This window comes from Giraffa tippelskirchi, chromosome 13 (assembly GCF_054371585.1).
Source record: "Giraffa tippelskirchi isolate mGirTip1 chromosome 13, T2T-mGirTip1v1.2.pri, whole genome shotgun sequence".
Lineage (NCBI taxonomy): Eukaryota > Metazoa > Chordata > Mammalia > Artiodactyla > Giraffidae > Giraffa > Giraffa tippelskirchi.
Window position 1 is genome coordinate 14,391,030 of NC_137287.1, and position 24,107 is coordinate 14,415,136.

General features: G+C 40.8%; 1 protein-coding gene across 4 annotated transcripts; it reads right to left on the reverse strand.

The window, feature by feature from the left end:
- Positions 1-597: 597 nt before the first annotated feature.
- On the reverse strand, positions 598-22,572 carry ZNF713 (zinc finger protein 713). Of its 4 annotated transcripts, none has more exons than XM_081558166.1 (6): positions 22,464-22,572; positions 18,155-18,603; positions 16,402-16,487; positions 8,996-9,122; positions 8,303-8,392; positions 598-4,451 (listed from the first exon to the last, which is right to left on the reverse strand). In XM_081558166.1, exons 3-6 carry the CDS (start codon positions 16,483-16,485, stop codon positions 3,409-3,411), a joined length of 1,344 nt encoding a protein of 447 aa, XP_081414292.1. In that variant the 5' UTR covers positions 16,486-16,487; positions 18,155-18,603; positions 22,464-22,572; the 3' UTR covers positions 598-3,408. The 4 variants fall into 4 exon arrangements, with proteins under 4 accessions (XP_081414292.1, XP_081414290.1, XP_081414293.1 ...); XM_081558164.1 differs by having other exon boundaries at positions 22,164-22,572; XM_081558167.1 differs by lacking the exon at positions 18,155-18,603.
- Between the last annotated feature and the right edge of the window lie 1,535 nt (positions 22,573-24,107).

Consider the following 24,107-nt stretch of genomic DNA (forward strand, 5'->3'; position numbering starts at 1 on the left):
CTGCTAAGGTTGCTACCATTTTAAAATTTTTTAATGATTTTAAAAAATATTATTTTATCTAGCATCGCTGAGTCTTAGCTGTGGCATGTGAACTCTTTAGTTGTGGCATATGGGATCTAGTTCCCTGACCAGGGACAGAACCCGGGACCCCTGCATTGGGAGCTCGGAGTCTTAACCACTGGACTGTCAGGCAAGTCTGACATTTTTATAACTAGTTTTGGTATAATTATTTTGATATTCTGGGTACCTCTTACCTGTTTTTTAAATGTATTTAAGGCACTTAATAACATTTGAAATTTTAGGTCTGCAACTTTAATGAAATGTTTAGATGTGTTTAAATCTGATCAGTGTTTACAAGAGTAAGGATATCTCATTTTAGAAATTCTTAAGCATTTATTATTTGCACATCTCTGAATAATTAGAGGAATGTTGGCTGCTTAAGGAATGTCATTTGATTTCTTAAATTAATAAATTGAAAATTAATCAAAATCCAAATGAGTATTTTTCTCCCAGCCCATAAGCCCTTTGGACATAAGAGAATCTATCAACATGATAATGTTTTTTACTCTGAGATTCTGAGAAAGAGAGTCATACGAATTTTGGTCTTGAGCAGCAATCTCTCATTTTATTAAATATAATACACTTATCAAATGTTTTCAGAGTGCTATAAAACACTGTTCCAGGCACTGCTTTTATCCACTGGATTAGGAGTAAGATGATCCATGTTCTAGTGACATTCCAGTCTGAGAAACTCTGAATAATCATCGCTTATTATCATGTCTAAGCTTAAGTATCTCTTTTCATAAAAGAAACACAACATCACCTGGTTGGATGGACCAAATGAATTAACATATGTAAAAGGGTAATATCTTGCCCTTCTAGACAGAAATAAGTCATTACATTAGGTTTCTGAGTGAGTAAACCACTCCTATGACTCCCTAGAATTTTGATGTAATAAATATATTTAGGATTCACTTAAATTGGAACATGTTGAAGATAACAAAGGACATGAGAATGAATTCACACCAGAATGACATGGTTTACTGTACAGTTAACATAAGCATAATCATTTATGACCCTAAGGATAGATAATAGATTCTAATTTTATGAAGAATTGGTAAAAATCCATGGTCGACTGGGTCTCCTTCAGTTCAGACTCTGAAATTCTCCAAATTCTGCTTATCTTCTTCTGAAAATCCTGTACTGCTCTCCTTCTTTCCCTGTGGGAGATACACTGCCTTCTATTGAAGCCTTTAGCACTTTTTGTGGATTATTCAGGTTTTTTTTTTTCTTGGTTGCATACTTTGGTCAAAGGCTTCACCAATTGTAATCAATCATTACTTCTTTTAACCTATACCTCTGCTGTCTTAGACTTCATCTTACCCCACTCTCTCTTCCTGAAACCTGAGAGCTCTATACTCTGCCTCTTTAGGGCAAATAAATGTTACATGTTACTCCCTTTGGTGAAGAGACACTTTCAGAACTTATCTGTCTTGAAAATGGATCTCCATTACACAGGTATTTAAATATATTACTAGAAATCCTCCCTCACTCCAGTATCTCAGGGTTTTATTAACTATTTCATCCACTGATGTGGGGACAAATATGTACTTGAAAAGTTTAACTTCCATGATGAAATGAAATCATTTCATTACTTTCTTGGTTTTTAGTGTTTTAATTTTTTTAAAAAAATTTATATCATTCCAGCTTTGACTTAAGGCCTATTGATATCTAGTCCTTCACAGGAATAAAGAAATGAGGAAGTCTTGAGCTAGGAGATATGTTAGAAGAAAGGTGAGAAAGCAAGGGGACTGGGGACGGAAAAAAAAAGAAAAAGAAAAAAAAAAGAAAGCAAGGGGACTGTGTTCCAACTTGGTCTCATGGCTTCTTCAGCCAAGACTGAGAAGACCAAGAGAAAAACTGAAAGCCCGGAAACAAGCAGCTCCCTAGATGTAGCCATTCATGGTTTATGACAGTTGATATTTACAATGCTTTGTAACATCAAACTGTGATTTCTGTCAAACAAGGCAGTGATCCTAAGATTTAACCACCTTCAATTCCTTTTGGAAAAAGGTGGTACATAAATATACTTCAATAAATAAAGTGAGTTATTAAGCAAACTAGTAACACTTACTTGCACGTGTGCTCAATCATCTCCGCCTCTCACGACCCTACGAACTGTAGCCCACCAGGCTCCTCTCTTCATGGAATTCTCCAGGCCAGACTGCTGGAGTGCACAGCCATTCCCTTCTCCAGGGGATCTTCCCAACCCAGGGATCGAACCCACAGCTCCTGCATTGGCAGGCGGATTCTTTTCCACTGAGCCACCGGGGAAGGCCCTACGCCTCCTTAGTTGTTTATATAAACCAATAAGGCTCTTTCCTGGTTCTTTGACTCAGCACAGTACCACCGCTCACCCTCTGGTACAGCCCCTACTTCTGACTTCCTCAGAGATGCAGGGAGGTGAAGGGATTCTTATAAAGTCCCTGTCAGTATAAAATTAAACCTCCTCTCTATTCAAACCTGCAAATGTAACAGAAATAACAATTTTGATTCAAAAATCTACATTTGCCATAGGGAAATTTAAAACTAGAATAACAGGATAGAAAAGTAGATTTCTCTGAATCACTTTTCAAAGTTCATCAATATGACCCTCAGTCTCCTCTAAGACTCATCTTAGAGATCCCAGGAGCTGTTTGATGAAACTAATGCAAGGATTCCTAAAAAATAATATTATTATTGCCATATCCTATCATATGGCTTCTCAGATGATGGTACAGAAGACTTAGATGGTACACCAATGAATATTTTCAACTTCAAAATTTTATATTTACTTTGATGGAAATTAGAATATAATTAGCATATAAAACTCACAATTTCCATAAGTAATATTTCCTAGGACAAGGCTAAAAATCCTGAGTCCTATTAAAGAAAAATATTAAGTAAACATTAAGTATGATAAAATTGGTAAAGGATACACACAAATGACTTAAGTTTGAGAAATATTGCTCTTTTCTGTTTATTTCAAGTTTATGTGACTGGTTATACTACACAATAGCCTCAATTAATTAATGTTTATATAATTTAAAAACTGTATGCTACAAAAATCACAAGGGAATAATCCTACAGGATTTCTGGTCACTAAAAAAAGTTTGGAATATGACTCCTAATATAATCTTGTTTATAAAATAAATTATTTTCACTATGTGTAACTTCTGGGAATATAATATGCTAAATTTAAGGTCTAAATTTATTTGGCTTCTATGCATTAAAAGTTTATTTATAAGCTTTCTCCCCACTATGAATAATCTGATATTGAACAGGATGAAAAGATCTGACCCAAGTTTTGCTTTATTTATATATTCATATGATTCCCTTACTACCCCCACCACCCCCATTAGGACAAAGCTAAAAATTCTGAGTTATGTGCTGTGGAGTAAGGGAAGGACTGTGGCTTAAGGTTTTCTCACATTTATTATATTCACACAATTTCTCCCGAGTGTGGATTTTCCTATGTTGATTAAGGTGTGCACTCTGGCTAAAGGCTTTTTCACATTCATTACATTTATAGGGTTTCTCTCCTGTGTGAGTTCTCTCATGCTGATTAAGATGTGTCCTCTGGCTGAAAGCTTTCCCACAAAAACTACATTCATAAGGTTTTTCTCCAGTGTGAAGTCTATGATGTTCTGTAAGGGATGTGATCCGGCTAAAGGCTTTACCACACTGATTACATTTATAGGGCTTCTCTCCAGTATGAATTCTCAGATGCTGAGTAAAGGATGAATGTTGACGGAAGGCTTTCCCACATTCATTGCATATAAAAGGTTTTTCTCCCGTGTGAATTCTCTGATGTTGAATAAGGTGTATTCTCTGGCTGAATCTTTTCCCACATTCATCACACTTATAGGGTTTCTCTCCTGTGAGGACCACCTGAGGTTGAGTAAGAGATGAGTTCTGGCTGAAGGTCTTCCTGCATTCACTGTGTTTCCCTTCAGTATGAATATGACTGGTAAGAAGAAGATGTTGATTGAAGATTTTTCCACACTCATTATATTCGTAAGGATTCTCTCGTATGTAGTTTCCCTGATAGTAAATCAGGTCTGAATTACGTTTGATGCTATTTCCTTGTGTGTCAGAATTAAGGGGTATTTTCATTGAAGGAATTCTCTGTTGCATAAGAAGGTTTGCGTTCAGATTATAGTTTTCCCCAAATCTACTACATACAAGGCCTCTCTCCTGTGTGATCTTTTTGTGGGTAAAAGATACTTGTCCTAAGTATCTCTGCTGGTTTTCTTGGTTGAATTCTAACTGGTAATCAAAATCCCAGAGTCCACCTAAGATGGAGTACCAGAAACTGTCTCCTGTTAGTCTCTCCATTATCATGTCATGGGTTTGATTTTCATCAGAAATATTATGGTTTGATTTTTTAGTTTCTGGTCTATTCTCCCCATCTAAAAGAAATTCAGAACATATAAACACTTTAGTATTCTCTGTTTGAAAAAGAAATTGTTGCATAGTAAACCACCAAGTGAAACGGACAGTAGTGCAGACAATGAAAATATGGCATTGAAAGTTTTGAAATAAAGCCATATAACAAGGGGAAAGACTATAGAAGGATGACAAGAAGCAGTGAGCAGGGAGAAATTTTAAAGTGTGAGTGGTAATCATAAAAAGAAGAGATCAATCAGGAATATACATAATTGGGAGAAAATGGAAAGGAGAATAAGAAATATCAGAAGAAAGTCTGTGCTCGGAGGTGGGAGACAGAAAAGACTGTGCTTAGAGAACACAGGGCCAAGTCCAGGACCTTCTCAATCTCACCTGTGGATTATTCTATTGTAGTGCCCACTGTCTGTTTATTTCAAAAGTATTTCTTCCTATTTTACACTTTTGTTTAAAATGATAAAACTAATACTTCATTTTCGGCTGTGCTGGGTCTTCATTGCTGCATGTGGGCTTTTCCTAGCTGTGGCAAGTATTGTATCAGTTGCTGAGTTGTGTCCAACTCCTTTCAACCCCACGAACTGTAGCCCAGGCAGCAAGTGGAGGTTACCCTAATCTCCTTGTCTCTAATCCCACTCCCATTCTTTTAGAACCTTGCCCCACCTTTTCTATTTTCTACTTACACTCTCCCTGACCCCTTCCATTCAGCACTTTAAACAAGCTGGAATCATTCCTGCTTAGAATGATCCTGTTTTGACACTGCCTTCTCGTCTAGCTACCTGGTTCATCTGGTAAATAATCTGCCTGCAATGTGGGAGACCTAGGTTCAATCCCTGGGTTGGGAAGATCCCCTGGAGAAGGGAATGGCTACCCACTCCAGTATTTAGGCTTGGCGAATTTCATGGACTATATAGTCCATGGGGTCGCAAAGAGTTGGATACAACTGAGCCACTTTCACTTTCACTTTCTTTCTAGTCTAGCAGTCACCCTCTTTTTTTGCTTCACCTTCTCATTTGAGCTTCTTGTAAGAAGTACCATATATGTACTGCTGCTGCTAAGTCGCTACAGTCGTGTCCGACTCTGTGCAACCCCATAGACGGCAGCCCACCAGGCTCCGCCATCCCTTGGATTCTCCAGGCAAGAGTACTGGAGTGGGGTGCCATTGCCTTCTCCGATATGTACTAGCTGTACTGTTTTTTAGTTTTTGGCTGTACCAGCAGCATGTGGGACCTTAGTTCCCTGACCAGGGATCAAACCCACACCCCCTGGAGTGGAAATGTGGAGCCTTAACCACTGGACTGTTAGGGAAGTCCAACTACTAGCTCTACTTTTTTTTTTTTAACCTCCAATTTACTCAGCAACGTACAAACTGACTGTTTTGCTAACTACTCCCCTGTCACTTCTCTCATTAATATCATTCCTAACCTTTTCATTGCTAGATCCATCAGACATTTTCCATATCTCACCTTAGCTAGGAAGGGAATTTCTAGATATTAAACAGACATCAGCTACTGTCGAAGACAATGAGACAAGCAATATCCCAGAGGGCACACCAGAATGAGGCTGCACAAGCCAGATCATTCTCAGTTCCTCCATCAACAGAAACATCTTACCACATCCTTGTAAGAGAAACAACTGAGTGTGTCTCACAGGAAAATGCAAAAATGCAAGCAGTCTCCTTGGAGGACACTGCTAGACTGCCTGCCCTGACAAGGAGGATACAAAGAAAGCACTTATTCAACCTCATCTGTGGACCAAAAGCCTTGACCACCCAGGTACAGCTGATAATGAAGTCTAGAAATTTCTTTTCTCTTCTGGCCATGCTGCACAGCTCGCAGGATCTTAAATTCCAAACCAGGGGCTGAACCTGGGCCTTGTCAGTGAAAGCACTGAGTCCTAACCACTGAACTGCCAGGGAATTACCTGGAAATTTTCTTGAGTGTAGTAGTAATTATTTTCTTGAGTTGGGGGTCTTTGAGTAGGGACATAATGGGAGACAGTATGGCTCCTTCACATGGCAGCACATGTACCTGCGGGAAAGAACAGCTCAGGTTTCTGTGTGGGCACCTACACTGGCAATTTGCCTGAAAAGGGAGTTTTTCATTTTCCTTCTTTAGTTTCCTGTTCTCCAGGTTTCAGGATAGGAAGGTTTGTAGAAATAATGTTACTCATCATTGTCAGGAAAAGTGCTAGGGGTTCTTGACAAACTGTTTTAATTATCAGCCTCTAAACAGGGTTTAGAGCACTGGGGTGTAGCACCTGTCAGGCTAAAAATTTAGGTCCAATGAGGCTGAAAAAGGAATAAGTTTTCTTACCTAAGATAACCGAGAGCACTAAAAGCAAGAAAGACAACCGAGTCAGAGTCAGCTTCAGAAAGCTCAAGTTTGGATGACAGAAAACCAAGCCCAAATGATGAAAACAAGGTGTCTGAGCAAAGAATCAGGATGGGGTACCTTAACCTGGCTTAATGACTCGGTATCTATGGGACACATACCCATCAGTCCACTGTTTCCTAATAGAACCAGGCAGAGCACTATAGGTGGTATGCCAACAAAAGGGAGCTAAGATTTTGGGGTTTTGGTTTTTTTTTTTTTTTGGTCAAGAAGTCTCATATTTAGTAGGATGGTTTAAAGGAGTAGAGAGTCAATAGGTCCAGGGTTTGAAATACTTGATTAAAATGACAGTATGACATTCATAACAAAAATATAATCTAAACTCTGGGAAGAGAATGTATATGAAATACTGAGGCTAGAAATGTAGAAATGGAAAAATGACATAGAGAAGCTACTTAAAAGCACAGTACTGCAGAATGAACACCAAGTCCATAAGAAATATGTGCCTTTAGAAGAATAAGGAGTGAGAGAAGGTATTTAAAAGAGCAGATAGGATACCTATGATAGATTCATGTTGATGTATGGCAGAAACCAACACAATGTTGTAAAGCAATTACCCTTGAATTAAAAATAAATTAATTTAAAAAAAGAACAGGTAGGGAGACAGGAGAGAGGCTACAAGAGGCAAGAATGGTGTGAAAGCCTGGGTGCAAGACAATTTTCAAGAGTCAAGTCAACACAGTCAAATGCAACCTGATCACAGAACATGATAATGGTAGTTTGTTTTAGCCACTGGACTTGACTGGAAGGAAGTTAGTGGTAATCTCCAGGAAATAAATTTTAATAACATAGGTATGACAGGGATCCTATCACAAAGGTGAACAAGAGACTGAGAACCAAGGCTATGGGTTTTAGACAAGTTTAACATGTTTGATGATAAAAAGAAAAAAAATAATGAAAAATAGGTAAAAATGGTAGAGGGTTTTTGATATGGAAAAGAAAAAGATTTAAAGAATCCTGAAAGGATGTACGAACAAAAAAAATACTAAGAAAGTGCTCTGTGGAGATTTGCAGTATCAAGGTATTTACGAACAAATTAAAACTTCCAAAATAATTTTTGTGTTGTGCAAATTTTTAAAATAGTAAGTATATACATATTTTATCTGTTTAATCAGAAAAAAATAGTCATTTCTACTTTGGAAAAATGTCAAATATGAACTGAAATTTTTAAAAGGCCTCTGCTGCGGCTGCTGTTTAGTCACTAAGTTGTGTCCAACTCTTTCGGACCCCATGGACTGTAGCCTGTCGGGCTCCTCTGTCCATGAGATTTCCCAGGCAAGAATACTGGAATGGGTTTCCATTTCCTTTTCCAGGGGAGCGTCCCAACCCAGGGACCAAACCCATTAAAAATGCCTTGATATCCTTTAAATCCCAGAGGGAGATGTTCGGAGCACACTCCATTAAGTATTTCAAAAGTGACTATTTTCCTTCACTGAGTCACAAATACTCAAATGCTCTCTTCTCACCTGGAGTGTCTGGTGGACTGACTCTTCCCATCATCCACCGCTCCTCCTGCTCCAATTGAGTGATCACCTCTGGCTTATACAGTTGATGCCCTGTTCAAGAGGAAAATGTGTATCTTAGAATTTTACACAGGGAACAAAAATCTCAGAACTCATTTCCATACTTTTTTATCTTTAGGGTCTTTGGATTTGGAAAGGGGAGGCTTCCGAGGCAGCAAAATAAAGCTACCCATCTCAAAGTCAACACGTCACCAGAGGAGAAAGCAGGAAACAGAGGTCTCTTGTCTCCACAACTGATTGGCTTTCTTCCATCCTGGCCTGATGCTTTCTAACTGTGGTGCTGGAGAAGACTCTTGAGAGTCCCTTGGACTGCAAGGAGATCAAACCAGTCAATCCTAAAGGAAATCAACCCCGAATATTCATTGGAAGGACTGCTACTGCTGAAGCTGAAGCTCCAATACTATGGGCACCTGATGAGAAGAGTTGATTCACTGGAAGAGACCCTGATGTTGGGAAAGACCGAAAAGAAAGGCAGAAGGGGGTGACAGAGGATGAGATGGTTAGACAGCATCACCGACTCAATGGATATGAATTTGAGAAAACTCTAGGAGATAGTAAAGGACAGAGGAGCCTGGTGTGCCAAAGTCCATGGGGTCCCAAAGAATCAGACACGACTTACAGAGATGCCCTCCTTACCCAGTGCAACCAGATTCCTATAGTTTTCCAGCATCACATCTCGGTAGAGGTTCTTTTGAGCAGGGTACAGCTGGTCCCACTCCTCTCTGGTGAAGTCCACAGCCACATCCTGGAATGTCAGTGATTCCTGAAACATCAAGTATATCCCTGCTCAGCCAGAAACCTTTTTTTTTTCCTTTACAGGGGCCCTTAGGAGAAAAGTCAAATGTGGTGCAGTAGACAAAGGATCCCTGATTCCTTCTAGTAGTCAAATACTGAGCTGCTCTGCTTCCCCAGCTGATACAAGGAGGCAGTCTATCATGTTCTGCTCTGTTGACCAAATCCTTAAGTGCTATGCCTGGTTCCTTTTAATGAAAAATGGCACTTAGACCCCAAGATCTGGGCACTAGCTGATCCAGTGCTACTGGAGTACTATTTCTTCTAGGCCCTCTCAGGGGTCATATCGAGGAAAGAGGGGAATATATACAATGATATACATATACACACACAACTCCATATCCAACCCTGTATTTACTGATATTTATTAAAACCCATAGGTCAAGAGAGTGACTGGTTAAAAAAAAAAACAACACCATGCGTCCACACTGCTATCTCTAAATCTAATCCAACATAGCAGGGTTCATTCTATCTTCTCCTCTCATATCTGTAATTCCCTTCTCTGACCATGAGACACCTGGCCTGTCTTACCGAGGTGGCTCAGCAGTAAAGAATCTGCCTGTAATGCAGGAGATGTGGGTTCGATCCCTGGGTTGGGAAGATCCCCTGGAGGAGGGCAAAGCAACTCACTCCAATATTCTTGCCTGGGAAATCCTATGGACAGTGAAGCCTGGTGGGCTGAAGTCCATGAGGTCACAAAAGAGTTGGATACAACTGAGTGACTAAACATCAAACTGCCAACAACCGTTAGATCATAGAAAAAGCAAGAGAATTCCAGAAAAACATCTGTGTATACACACACAACTCCATATCCAACCCTGTATACACACACAACTCCATATACAACCCCGTGTTTAGTGATATGTATTAAAACCCACGGGTCAAGAGATCAACTGGTTAAAAACAAACAAACATGGGTCCACACTGATACCTCTAAATCTAATCCAACATAGCAGGGTTCATTCTATCCTCTCTTCTCATATCTGTAATTCCCTTCTCTGACCCATCTCTCTCTTATAATTCTCTTCAAGAGAATTCCAGAAAAACATCTACTTTTGCTTCATTGACTATGCAAAAGCCTTTGACTTTGTGGATCACAATAAACTGTGGGAAATTCTTCAAGAGATGGGAATACCAGACCACCTCACCTGCCTCCTGAGAAATCTATATGCAGGTCAAGAAGCAACAGTGAGAACTGGACATGGAACAACGGACTGGTTCCAAATTGGGAAAGGAGTACGTCAAGGCTGTATACTGTCACCCTGTTTATTTAACTTATATGCAGAGCACATCATGCGAAATGCCAGGCTGGATGAAGCACAAGCTGGAATCAAGACTGCCAGGAAAAATATCAATAATCTCAAATATGCAGATGACACCACCCTAATGGCAGAAAGCGAACAGGAACTAAAGAGCCTCTTGATGAAAGTGAAAGAGGAGAGTGAAAAACCTGGCTTAAAACTTAAGATTTAAAAAACTAAAATCATGGCATCCAGTCCCATCACTTCATGGCAAATAGATGGGGAAACAATGGAGACAGTGAGAGACTTTATTTTCTTGGGCTCCAAAATCACTGCAGATGGTGACTGCAGCCATGAAATTAAAAGACGCTTGCTCCTTGGAAGAAAAGCTATGACAAGACACATTACTTTGCTGACAAAGGTCCATCTAGTCAAAGTGAAAAGTGAAAGTCACTCGGTCATGTTTGACTCTTTGCAACCCCATGAACTATACAGTCCATGGAATTCTCCAAACAAGAATACTGGAGTGAGTGGCCATTCCCTTCAGCAGATCTTCCCAATGCAAGAGTCGAACTGGGGTCTCCTGCACTGCAGGCAGATTCTTTACCAACTGAGCTATCAGGGAAGCCCCCATCTTGTCAAAGCTATGATTTTTCCAGTAGTCATGTATGGTTGTGAGAGTTGGGCCATAAAGAAAGCTGAGCACCGAAGAATTGATGCTTTTGAACTGTGGTGTTGGAGAAGACTCTTGAGAGTCCCTTGGACTGCAAGGAGATCCAACCAGTCCATCCTAGAGGAAATCAGTCCTGAATATTCATTGGAAGGACTGATGCTGAAAATGAAGCTCCAATACTTTGGCCACCTGATACGAAGAACTGACTCATTGGAAAAGACCCTGATGCTGGGAAAGACTGAAGGCAGGAGGAGAAGGGGATGACAGAGGATGAGATAGTTGGATGGCATCACTGACTCGATGGACCTGAATTTGAGCAAGCTCCGGCAGTTGATGGACAGGGAAGCCTGGCGTGCTGCAGTCCATCGTGTCACAAAGAGTCAGATATGACTGAACTGAACTGAGTGACTAAAAAATAACAACAAAATTATAGACAATGTGTTTACTTATTTCCTCAATCCTAGATTGTAAAGAAAGTGGTTTTGGTATTGCTAACACATGTGCTGTGCTTAGTTGCTCAGTCGTGTCCGACTCTTTGCAACCCTAAGGACGGTAGCCCACCAGGCTGCTCTGTCCATGGGGATTCTCCAGGCAAGAATACTGGAGTGGGTTGCCTTGCCCTCCTCCAGGGGATCTTCCCAATCCAGAGATTGAACCCAGGTCTCCAGTATTGCAGGCAGATTCTTCACAGTCTGAGCCACCAGGGAAGCCCAAGAATACTGGAGTGGTAGCCTATTCCTTCTCCAGGGAATCTTCCCGACCCAGGAATTGAACTGGCGTCTCATGCATTGCTGGTGGATTCTTCACCAGCTGAGCTACCAGGGAACATGCCTCTGCACAGAACAAGCCTACAAATGAGAATTCAGTATTGAGAATTGTTTTGCTTTTAGCCTGAGGACACAGGGTACAAGTAATGATTTAGTTTCAAAAGTTAACTCCTTTTCAGTGTGGTTATATCAGTAATTTGAAATACAGTTTGGCTCACTTATTTCTGTTTATTTTCAATTTTAAGCCCTCCTTGCATACTGCCCACATCCATTCCCTCTTTTTCACCCTATTTCCATCTAAGTCCTACAAGTAACCAATCTCATTAGATGCAAGTTTATCCTTCCAATGTCTTTTTTCCCTCAAACCAGCATTTGATACATTTATACCTTTTTTTTTTTTTTACATTTATACCTTTTTGTTTCCTCTTCTTTCTTGCACAAAGTAGCATATTATAGGTAATGTTTTGCTTCTGATTTTTTTCACTGAACAGTTTATACTGGAAATACCTTCACATCAGTTCATAGATTTCTTCCTCCTCCTTTTTTCATAGCTGTGTGGTATTGTGTGAATGTCCCACAATTTATGTAACTAGTCTACTAACAGGCATTTTAGCTATTTTCTACTCTCCTGTTACTATAAATCATGCTGCAATGAATTATCTTGAATGTATATTATTTTGCTATTGCATATAAGTCTATCTCTAGAATCCATTTCCCAGGAGATGGCTGGTAAAAGAGTCTATGAATCTGCAATTTTGATACATATTGTCAAGCTGACCTCTGTAGGGGTGGTATCAATTGCTGTATAACAAACCACCTCCAAATTTAGTGGCCCAAAGCAACAATGATCATTTATTTTATTCACAGAATCTGTAACATGGGCAGGATTCAGCAGGAGTAGCTCATCTTTGTTCCATTTTGTTTCAGCTGGGATGCTCAACTTGGGGCTGTAGGATTCACTTTTAAGAGGCTCATTCATGAGGCTGGCAAGTCAGTGCTGGCTGAAAGCTGGGAGCTTGGCCAGATGCCTTCAGTCCTCTCCATACAAGCCTGTCCACAGGCCTGGGCTTCCTCATGGCATGGTAGCTGGATGCCAAATGCAAAATTCCCAAGAGAACCACCCTTCTTCATCCAGCCTCAAGAGACACGTGGCTTCAGTTCCACCACAGTCACAAGCCAGATCCAAGGGGAAGGAACACAATCATACCTCTCCTGATAGAGTAGTTAAATCAGTATAAGAGGAGCCTATGAAATGGGAGAAAATTGTGCCATTTTCAGAAAATACAACCTGCTACTGTTTACCCTCTGAAGGTAAATATTCACATCCCTTCCTCATGCGAATTTCACTCATCTTCCCCAAGACCCCTATGTTTCATCCCGTTATGGCATCAATCTGAAGTCTGGGATCTTATCATCTGTATCAGGTCCACAGGCAGATGAGGCTCTTGGAACATAGTTCCTCAGGTATGGTTCCTTGAAAGCTTTCTATTTTTCTTTCTGTGAGCTGAAGAAATAGGTATTTGGCCCCACCCTCCATCCTTCACAAACTCAAAAGTGGTGGGAAATTCACAGAAATAACTGCCACAGACACTCCCATTCAAGTAAACAGTAATTCACAGCAATTCTATAATGTAGCTGAGCTGGGCACATGTTGAGAGATGTGATTGAGAAACAGTTTTATTTTCAAACTCAGTAATTTCTAGCTCCTTTGTATTTATTTTTTTGACATTTAAAAAAATTGAAATACTGTTGATGTACAATATTGTATAAGTTACACGTGTACAATATAGTGATTCATGAATTTTAAAGGTTATACTCCATTTATAGTTATTATAAAATATTGGTTATATTCCCTGTGTTGCAGATTCTTGTAGCTTATTTTATACATAATAGTTTGTACCTCTTAATCCCCTACTTCTTGTATTGCTCCTCCCCCATTCTCTCTCCCTACTGGTTCTCACTAGTTTGCTCTCTATATCTGCAAGTCAGCTTCTTTTCTGTTTTATTCACTAGTTTGTTGTATTTTTCAGATTTCACATAAAAGTGATACTATACAGTATTTGTCTTTCTCTGACTTATGTCACTTAGCATAATGCCCTCCAAGTTCATCCATGTTGCTGCAAATAGCAAAATTTCATTTTATGACTGAGGAGTAATTTCATTGTATACATACACCACATCCTTACCCTTTCATCTCTTCATGGACACTGAGGTTGCTTCCATGTCTTGGCAATTGTAAATAATGTCTCTTTGAACACTGGGGTTTATGTATCTTTCTGAATTAGTGTTTTAGTTTTTTTGGGGGGGTATATACCCAGGAGTAGAACTGCTAGGTCATGTGATAGTTCTACTCTTAGTTTTATGAGAAACCACCATACTGTTTACCATAGTGGCTGCACCAATTTACATTGCCACAAACAGTGTATAAGGGTTCTCTTTTCTCTATATCCTCGCCAAAATTTGTTATTTCTGTTCTTTTTGATGACAGCCATTCTGACAGGTGTGAGGAGATAGCGCACTGTGGTTTCGATTTGCATTTCCCTGATGATTAAAGATGTTGAGCATATTTTCATGTCTGCTTCCTTTATATGTAACAGTTCTTTATTTAGTTAATCTTTTCCTCTCACATTTTACTTTAACCAGCCAGACACTGACAGCTGGCACTTTCAATCTTCTACCTGAAAATCTCCTTAAATGTATCACTGAGTCCATTAAGTATAGTTCCTATTTTTCTTGTTACTGAAGGTGACAGTGTTAACCAAAATTCCTTCTTCAAGTGTCCCTTTTCTTCAGCTCATGACAAGATTTTCCTTATTATCCTTTAAGTCCTGTGAAAGGTCCTTTAGGGCCCCACTAACTCTCCTGGATGCCCTTTATGGTTCCAGAAATAATCTTTTCCTTTCTGTCTTCTGCCCTTTGCTCAGCTGGCTCTCTCTTTCTCTCTCTCTTTCTCTCCTGTCCCTCTCTCTCTCTCATCGATCTTTTCTTTTATGGCTTCTGGATTCTCAGTTGTAAGTTATAAATGAATTCTCCCATTTTTTTCTTGTGTAACTTCTGTGGCTTAGTTTTTCACAAAAATTAAATAAAAAATATTTAAATTTAAATATTTGATCAATTTGAAGATAGTTCTAAGGTAAAGTATGAGGTATGGATTCAACTTCACCTTTTTCCACATGGCTCCACAGAAATATCATCAATTATTGAATAAACCATCTATTCACCACTGATTTGAGTTGGGACCTTTATCATATGCAAAATTCCTATCTGTTCAACAAATATTTATTTAGTGCTTCCTATGTGCCACCTATAGGGCTTGAGATATACTAGTGAACAAGAGAGACTTCCTTTATGAAACTTCAGCAGGGGAAAGTAGACAATAAGGATGATGACTGGGTACATTATAGAGTATGTTATTAAAAGATGCTTGTTCTTTGGAAGAAAAGCTATGACAAACCTAGACACCATACTAAAAAGCAGAAACATCACTTCACTGACAAAGGTCCACAGAATCAAAGCTATGGTTTTTCCAATAGTCATGTACGGATGTGAGAGTTGGACCATAAAGAAGGGTAAGTGCTGAACAATTGATGCCTTCTAACTGTGGTGCTTGAGCAGACTTTCCTGAGAGTCCCTTGGACAGCAAGGAGATCAACTCAGTCAATCCTAAAGGAAATCAGTCCTGAATATTCACTGGAAGGACTGATGCTGAAGCTGGCTTAATTTGTCACATTAATTTGTGGCAGCAGAGGTCCTCAGGTATATTAATTTCATTACCTCCAAGTGGTCAGTGACATGGGCATCATTCATTGTTTGAAGACTGAATGGCAAGTGTTTAAATTCTAGTGAGCTGTTTAAGGGAAGGGTGATTTAAAGAATCCACCTGCCAATACAGAAAATGTAGGAGATGTGGGTTTGATCTCTGGGTCGTGAAGATCCCCTGGAGTAGGAAATGGCAACCCACTCCAGTATTCTTGCCTGGAAAATTCCATGGACAGAGGAGCCTGGTGGGCTACATTACAAATGCTGAAGGAGAAAAGAGCTATAAAGAGGTACAGAAGGTGAGTGGGAAACACCACATACAGATATGTCACATCTGTCACAAGAATCTCAACGGCTCTGGACTTGAGGGGCTTAGTTCTTCTGAGAATTGAAAAATAAAAATACCTACATTCTGCGAACCACCGTGGCATTTCAGAGGAGAGGAAAACAACTTACCCGGGGCTTCCCTGGTGGCTCCATGGTAAAGAACCTGCCTGCCAATGCTGGAGACATGGGTTTGATTCCTGATCTGGGAACATCCCACAAGCCTCGGAGCAACTAAGTCTGTGCACCGCAACTATTGAGCCTGTGCTCTAGAGCCTGGGAGCTGCAACTACGGAGCCCATGTTCCCTAGAGCCCATGCTCTGTGACAAGAGAAGCCATTGCAATGAGCAGCCTGCACACTGCAACTAGACAGTAGCTCCCACTTGCCCCAACTGGAGAAGAGCCCCCACAGCAACAAAGACCTAACACAGCCAAGAAAACCAAAAAATAAAATTATTAAAAAAAACAAACAAAACTGAACTTACCTGAGACATGACTGTCTGTGATCCAACATTCATTTCCTTCTCTGTGTTTCCTTCCTGGGAAAGTACGGCATCCTGAGAGGGCATTCCTGCGAAAAGAAGAGAAGAATCTTGTCAAGGAATGATATTAAGCCTGCACCTAAATCTTGCACCTTTTGTCTTGTATCAGGATGGCAGATGGTTTAGAGAGAAGCCCTCTAAGGACATAAGCCTAAAGGCCGGGTGACGTAACTGTGACATTCTTGTTCCTCTATTACACTGAGGAATTTAAAGTATGGCTGTCTCTCCTCTGTGGTACAACTCCACTTGTTGTGGCATATGGGAAGCTCAGGGGTGCTCACTAGTTTTTAGCACTAGCTACTCACTTGGTGGGGGGGGCATTTAAAAAGATGCCAGTGCTTAGCCCCTCTTCCTTGAGATTTGGATTTAACAATCTCAGGTGAGCCTGGGCAACAGCATTTTAAATTCTCAAGTCTCCAAATGATTCCCAGTGGAAGATGAGAACCACTGAGATGATGTGATGCAGAGAACATATGTTGAGGAGTTATTCTTACTCTTTAAGGGCATAAACTCATCCCTAAACTCAAAGTCCAGGCATCTCCTCTACTCTGTTTAAGATGATCCTTCTATTCTACTACTAGGCATATACCATGAGGAAACATATATTAAAAAAGACATGTACAAGTACAATGAACATGTACCCCAATGTTCATTGCAGCACTGTTTACAATAGCTAGAACATGGAAGCAACCTGATGTCCATCGACAGATGAATGGATAAAGAAGTATATGTGGTGCATATACAAATGGAATATTACTCAGCCATAAAAAGGAATGCATTTGAATCAGTTCTAATGAGGTGGATGAACCTAGAGCCTATTATACAGAGTGAAGTAAGTCAGAAAGAGAAAGATAAATACTGTATACTAACACATATATATGGAATCTAGAAGATGGTACTGATGAATTTGTTTGCAAGGCAGTGGAGAAACAGACACAGAGAACAGACTTATGGATATGGGGAGAAGGGAGGAGAGGGTGAGATGTATGGAGAGAGTACCATGGAAACTTACATTACCATATGTAAAATAGACAGCCAACAGGAATTTGCTGTATGTCTCAGGGAACTCAAACATTGGCTCTGTATCAACCTAGAGGGGTGGGATGGGGAGGGAGATGGGAGGGAGGTCCAAGAGGGAAGGGACATACATATATCTATGGCTGATTCATGTTGATGTCTGACAGAAAACAACAAAATTCTGTAAAGCAATTATCCTTCAATTAAAAAGTAAATTAATTTAGAAAAACGATTAAAAAAAAAAAAAAGATGATCCTTCTATGGCTTCCCTGCTGGCTCACTGGTAAAGAATCCCCCTGTTAATGCAAGAGACACAGGTTCGATCCCCGATCCAGGAAGATCCCACATGCCGTGGGGCAGCTAAGCCCATGCACCACAATAACTGAGCCTGTGCTCTAGAGCCCATGAGCTGCAACTACTGAAGCCTGTGCACTGTAGAGCCTCTGCTCTGCAACAACAGAAGCCACTGCAATGAGAAGCCCACATACCACAACGAGAGAGTAGCCCCTGCTTGCTGCAACTAGAGAAAGCCTGCACACAGCAAAGACCCAGCACAGCCAAAAATAAATAAATAAATAAAAATAAACATTAAAAATTATTAAAAAGATGACCCTTCCAATACAGAAAGGAGATTTCAGTCTCTTCATTTTTCAGAATGTTCACCTTCCTTTCTGAGTACCTGGATTCAGTCCTCCACGAGGATGACTGCACCTTTTTGCGGTCCTTCAGTTGTAATGTCACCAAAGCCTTGTTCTCTTCGGGCAGGACAGTCAGGAGACATACCAGTTCTAAGAGCTTCGACAGCCGGGTCAGTCCCTGAAGGCTGATTTTCCAGCGCCTTAAAGGCAACAGTCACTTCCAGGTATTAAAGGTGCCTGATCTCATGAGAGGGTCAGGAGCCAGTGGATATTCATGAGAGTGATTTCTGCTTCCCAGGGCAGCCACTCTCAGGATCTTGCCTTGTTCATGTAGAGTTGAGATGTGGAGGTTCCTGAAGTTGGCTATTACACTGTTGTTTTGTTTTGTTTTTTCACTAACGGCATCAATCCTACATGTACATACGTCACTATGATATTCAAATCTGCCTCCCGGCAGAGATCTTGAGAGATACAATTTCAGGCTGAGCACCTGTAATGAGATGCATCAGAGTCAGCAGAAGAACTCCAGCAGTGTTGGTCCCCTAGAGACCTATGGAGTCTAAAAAGGGACGTACACACTATTCATTGAAAAAGACAGCACCGTAGGAGGTGTAATTCATTAAAACAATCAAAGAAGCAGTTTTAGAATTTCTCAAAGAGCAGAGAGATACAGAAGCAGCAACTACAACAAATTTAGCCTTAGTCCTCTCCCACCCTCTTCTCGGAACAGAAAACATGTGGTCCTTTCCCACAGAAAGAGTTTCAAATAGAGAGGCTTTCTCCTCAGAAAGAAGAAAAAACCAGGCATTTCACCAGTACCAATAACAGAATGAAATGTATTGATCTGTTAATAATTGTGAGAATACATTTGTTCTCTGTTCACAAAAGTTGACCTGAAAAACTCCTCTCAAAAACTACTGATAGAAACAAAGAATAAAACCATTTCTGAGAAGTAATAAGAAGAAAGAAAGGAAACTGTGGTTCCAATGGAATGGCCCTGTTAGAAGCCACTCAAGCCAAGACATGCCAGGAATCTAGCATTTTACAACCAGTTTTCATTAATAGGAAGATCTTTCAAGAATAATTTAAAAGCACTTTAAGGATCAGGTCCTTATGTTATCAAGCAAAAACTCTAAAAAGGTCCCATGGTCTGAAGAGCCAGGTTGAATTTACAAAAATGTGTTCGGGTTTCAAACCCAATCACCTGAAAACCATATATTCACAACAACAAAAACTGCACTAACCATGTTAGGAAGACAGGTTTCTCCTCCTATGAACCCAAGGGAATGAGGACTATTTCAAGTATATTATACATTGTATACAAATACAGCTAGTTTGACAGTACTTTTTATGGCATCTGATGGGAATAGGGTTCCATAAAACACACCTTTGGAAATGCTGATCTTAGAGATCTTTCCTTTTATTAACTTCATAATAAACTACCTTATTCTACTTTTATAAAAGCACAATATTACACTGTACAGATCTACCACAGTACGTTTAACCACACTCATAGTTAGCATTTAAGTGGTATCCATTTCTCAAATTACAAACAATATTGTAACGAACATCTTTGTACACATCCCTGTGCACCTGTGCAAGTATTTCAGCAGGACAGATCTCAGAATAGAATTCCTGAGCCACAGAGTGAACTCACTTAACATTTTAATAAGTGTAGTCATACTGCCACTCAAAATACTTCCTCAATTGTACAACCGGGGCCCTGCCCCTCTGCATTTGCCTCAACACTTTGTTAGCACCAATACTGATACACTTTCCCAGTCTAAAGGGTGAAAAGTATCTTTGTTTTCATTTGCATTCTATAATTACCTATGAGGTTAAGCACTTTTTTTGTTTATTGGTTTCCTGTATTTCATCCATAAATTGCCTGTGCATATCCCTTGTCCACCTTTTTGTTTAAAGTTAAGATTTTCACCTTTATTATTATTATTTATTTGGCTGTGCTGGGTCTTAGTTGCGGCATGTGGGTCTTTAGCTGTGGCATGTGGGATCTAATTCCCTGATCAGGGGTTGAACTAGGGCCCCCTGCATTTGGAGAAGGCAATGGCACCCCACTCCAGTACTCTTGCCTGGAAAATCCCATGAACGGAGGAGCCTGGCGGGCTGCAGTCCATGGGGTCACTGAGTCGGACACGACTGAGCGACTCCACTTTCACTTTTCACTTTCATGCCCTGGAGAAGGAAATGGCAACCCACTCCAGTACTCTTGCCTGGAGAATCCCAGGGACGGGGGAGCCTGGTGGGCTGCCGTCTATGGGGTCGCACAGAGTCGGACACGACTGACACGACTTAGCAGCAGCAGCATTGGGAGAGCAGACTCAGCCGCTGGATCACCAATGGCTGAGTCCCATACTTTTCTTCAACAAGTCTCTTTACATATTATGGATACTCTCTCTAACACATGTTGCAAATATTTTATGTCTCTAATTTTAAGCTCTTTGTTCTTTTCAAATACAGCAAATATTTTTCAAAATATTTGGCACATGGGCTTTTCTGATATAATTTTGATATAATTTAATTAATGCATTTCCCCCAGAGGGTTTTGGGTCCTGTCCTGGCAGTTTGGTATGCCTACAACATAAACTGCAAGGACGGAAGGCAAAGCAGTATGCAATATTAAGGTCATAAAGGGCTTTGTTGTTGTTGTTGTTCAGTTGCTCAGTCATGGCCAACTCTGCAACCCCATGGACTGTAGCACGCCAGGTTTCCCTGTCCTTCACCAACTCCCAGAGTTTGCTCGAACTCAAGTCCATCAAATTGGGGACGCCATCCAACCATTCTGTCATCTATAGTTTCCCTCTCCTCCTGCCTTCAATCTTTCCCAGCATCATGGTCTTTTCCAATGAGTCAGCTCTTCGCATCAGGTGGCCAAAATATTGGAGTTTCAGCTTCAGCATCAGTCCTTCCAATGAACACCTAGGACTGATCTCCTTTAGGATGGACTGGTTTGATCTCCTGGTAGTCCAAGGGACTCTCAAGAGTCTTCTCCAACACCACAGTTCAAAAGCATCAATTCTTCAGCACTCAGCTTTCTTTATAGTCCAAGTCTCACATGCATACATGACTACTGGAAAACCACAGCTTTGACTACACGGACCTTTATTGGCAAAGTAATGTCTCTGCTTTTTAATACGCTGTATAGGTTTATCATAGTTTTTCGTCCAAGGAGCAAGCAAAATCACTGCAGATGGTGATTGCAGCCATGAATTTAAAATACGCTTGCTCCTTGGAAGAAAAGGGCTTTGAAGTCACTGCTAAGAAACTAAAACATTATCCTGATGGCATCAGGGAAGTATACAAAAGTTTTCAGCAACAGAGTGACTTTCAATATTGTTCATTTAATAAGAGCACCAACTAAGTGCCATGATCAATTCTGTCTCTTAGAAAATGGTAATTTTTGTACCTTTAATATTTCCCACAATTCAAAGTAAGTAAAAGAAACAGAAAGCTCATTAAATCAAAAGACACAATTACGGGGATCTGCTCTGTCACATATTAAAACTTGTTTTATATTAAAACAAAATGGTATCAGTGCAGAAACTGTGAGAGCAGTCCAACAGTCTAGAAAGAGATGTGAGTATACAAACGTCTGTAGAACAGATGATAAGTGTCATTTCAATTCAGTGGGAAAGAGATGACGGCAAGATCACAGGGGAAAAGGGCATTTTTCTATCTTACAGGTTATCACAAAATTAATATCCAATAGGTTAAAATGTAAAAAAAATTTTTTTTAATCCTTTAAAAGTATTAGACGAAAATAAAGGTGAATCTTTTAATACTCTTGAGATGGGAAAAACTTTCCAAAAATGATACCCACCCACGCCTATACAAAAATAAATTGCAGAAAATATTAGAGGAAAATAGGTTTGTAATCTTGGGAATGGGGAGGCCTTCCCATGAAAGGGGAGCAGTGGGTCCGGGAAGCCGGAGGGCGCCGCTTGGGGGGCTTGGAGTCGAGGGCTCCGCGCCCCGTGACCCCCACCCGCCCAGCCCCCTCGCCCGCCACCGGCCCGCGGGCGCCGCACTCACCCGCCTGCACAGACAAAGGGCGCCGCGGGCGGCTCCGCCCCCTGACGCCGCCGCCGCCGCCGCCCGTCCCGACCGAGGCGGGAGAAGGTGATGAGGGCCCCGATGCCTAAGCCAATGACGCCCAGTGACGGGGCCCCTGGGGCTGGACCAGCCGCGGGGCCAGAAAGCCTCCCAGCAATGGCGGCCGCGCCGCGCTGGCTCTGGCTTGGCGATACGCATGCGCCGGCGGTGCCGGGGCCCGACCTCTTCCCACCGGCCGGGCTGGGAGCTCCCACCCGCTTTCCCCGGTCGGCTTCTCACCGGGGCGGCGCTGACCACCCGGTCCCCGGCCCTCGCTCCCGGCCTCGCAGAACTGCGTCTTCAGAGAGGACCCTGGACCCTCCCAGAGCCCTTGACGATCAGAAGCTCCAGCGGGGGGCGCCGCGCGGTCCCCTAGGTGACCACGCAAGTCGTCGCTCTCTTCAGTCCTGAAATACCGCCCTTTCCCCAATTTTATACTGACGAAACTGAAGATATAGTAATAACGATTATTATATAATACAAGTATACTGATGAGAAGAATGGAATTCTTTTAACGGAGATAAAATTGGAATTCACCAAAATCGATTGCAAATGCTCATCCGTTAATGCAGGCATTCAATGAGGAAGGGAGAGACTTTTCCACAGCGCTGGGAAAACTGGATGTGCACATGCAAAAGAATAAAACTGGACCTTAGACTTAACAGCACATACATAAATTAATTCAAAACGGATCAAAAACCCTAAATGTGAGAGGTAAAATTATAAAACTCTTAGAAGAAAACAGGAGTGAAGCTTCATGATGTTCTTTTGGCAGTTATTAATATTTCTTTTAGATGGCATCGAAAGCACAGGCAACAAAAGAGAAAAAAAATGGATAAATTGGACTTCAATATTTAACACTTCTGCCCATCAAAGAACAGTAATAATAGAGTGAAAAGACAATCCACAAAATATTTGCAAATCATATATCTGATAAGGGATTAAGGTTCAGAATGAATAAAAAATTTCTGTAAGTCAACAACAAACAGGCATCCAGATTTTAAAATGAGCAAAGGGGTACTTCTCTGGTGGTCCAGTGGCTAAGATTCCATGCTCCCATTGCAGAGAACCTGGTTCGACCAGTGGTCCGGGAAACTAGATCCCACATGCTACAGCTAAAAATTCACCACGCCCCAACTGAGATCTGACACAGCCAAATAAATAAATAAAAATGAATATTTAAAAAAAATAGGCAAAGGAATTTAATAGGCATTTCTTCAAGCAAGGTATACAAATGACCAATAAGCACATGAAAAGATGTTCAGTATCACTCATCATTAGGGAAATGCAAGTTAAACTGCAATGAGGTACCAAGTCACAGACAGTAGGATGACTAATATTCACAAAACAGAGTACAAGTGTGGCAATGATGTGAAGTAATCGGAACTCCTATGCGTTACTGATGGGAATGTAAAATGATACAGTTGCTGTGGAAAACAGTTTGGCGATTTTTCAAAACATTAAACATAGCCTTACAATATGATCCAGCAATTCCATTTTGGGGTAGATAACCAAAAGAATTGAAAGCAGGATCTCAAAAGAGATATTTGCATCTCCAGGTTTGTTGCAGTATTATTCGCAATAGCCAAGAAGTGAAAGAAATCCAGTGTTCATTCACAGATGAATGAATAAGCAAAACGTGGTGTTTATATGTGTACTATGGAATATCATTTAACCTTAAAAAGGAAGGAAACTCTGGAACATACTACAACATGGATTAATACCTTGAAGACATTATTCAAAGTGAGATAATTCAGTCACAAAAGGACAAATACTGTTTGATTGCACTTACAAGCGATACCTAGAGTAGTTAAAACACAGATACTGACAGGAATTACAATTGTTGCCAGGGGCAGGAAGTGGGGTGGAGATGGCTGGCTACTG

Coding starts and splice junctions, on each gene's coding strand:
- ZNF713 (XM_081558167.1), bottom strand. CDS start 16,485: ATGCCCTCTCAGGATGCCGTACTTTCCCAGGAAGGAAACACAGAGAAG. Junction 8,393..8,995: donor TAGGAATCTGGTTGCACTGG/GTAAGGAGGGCA, acceptor CCTCTTGAACAG/GGCATCAACTGTATAAGCCA. Junction 4,452..8,302: donor CAGTCCACCAGACACTCCAG/GTGAGAAGAGAG, acceptor AATTTCTTTTAG/ATGGGGAGAATAGACCAGAA.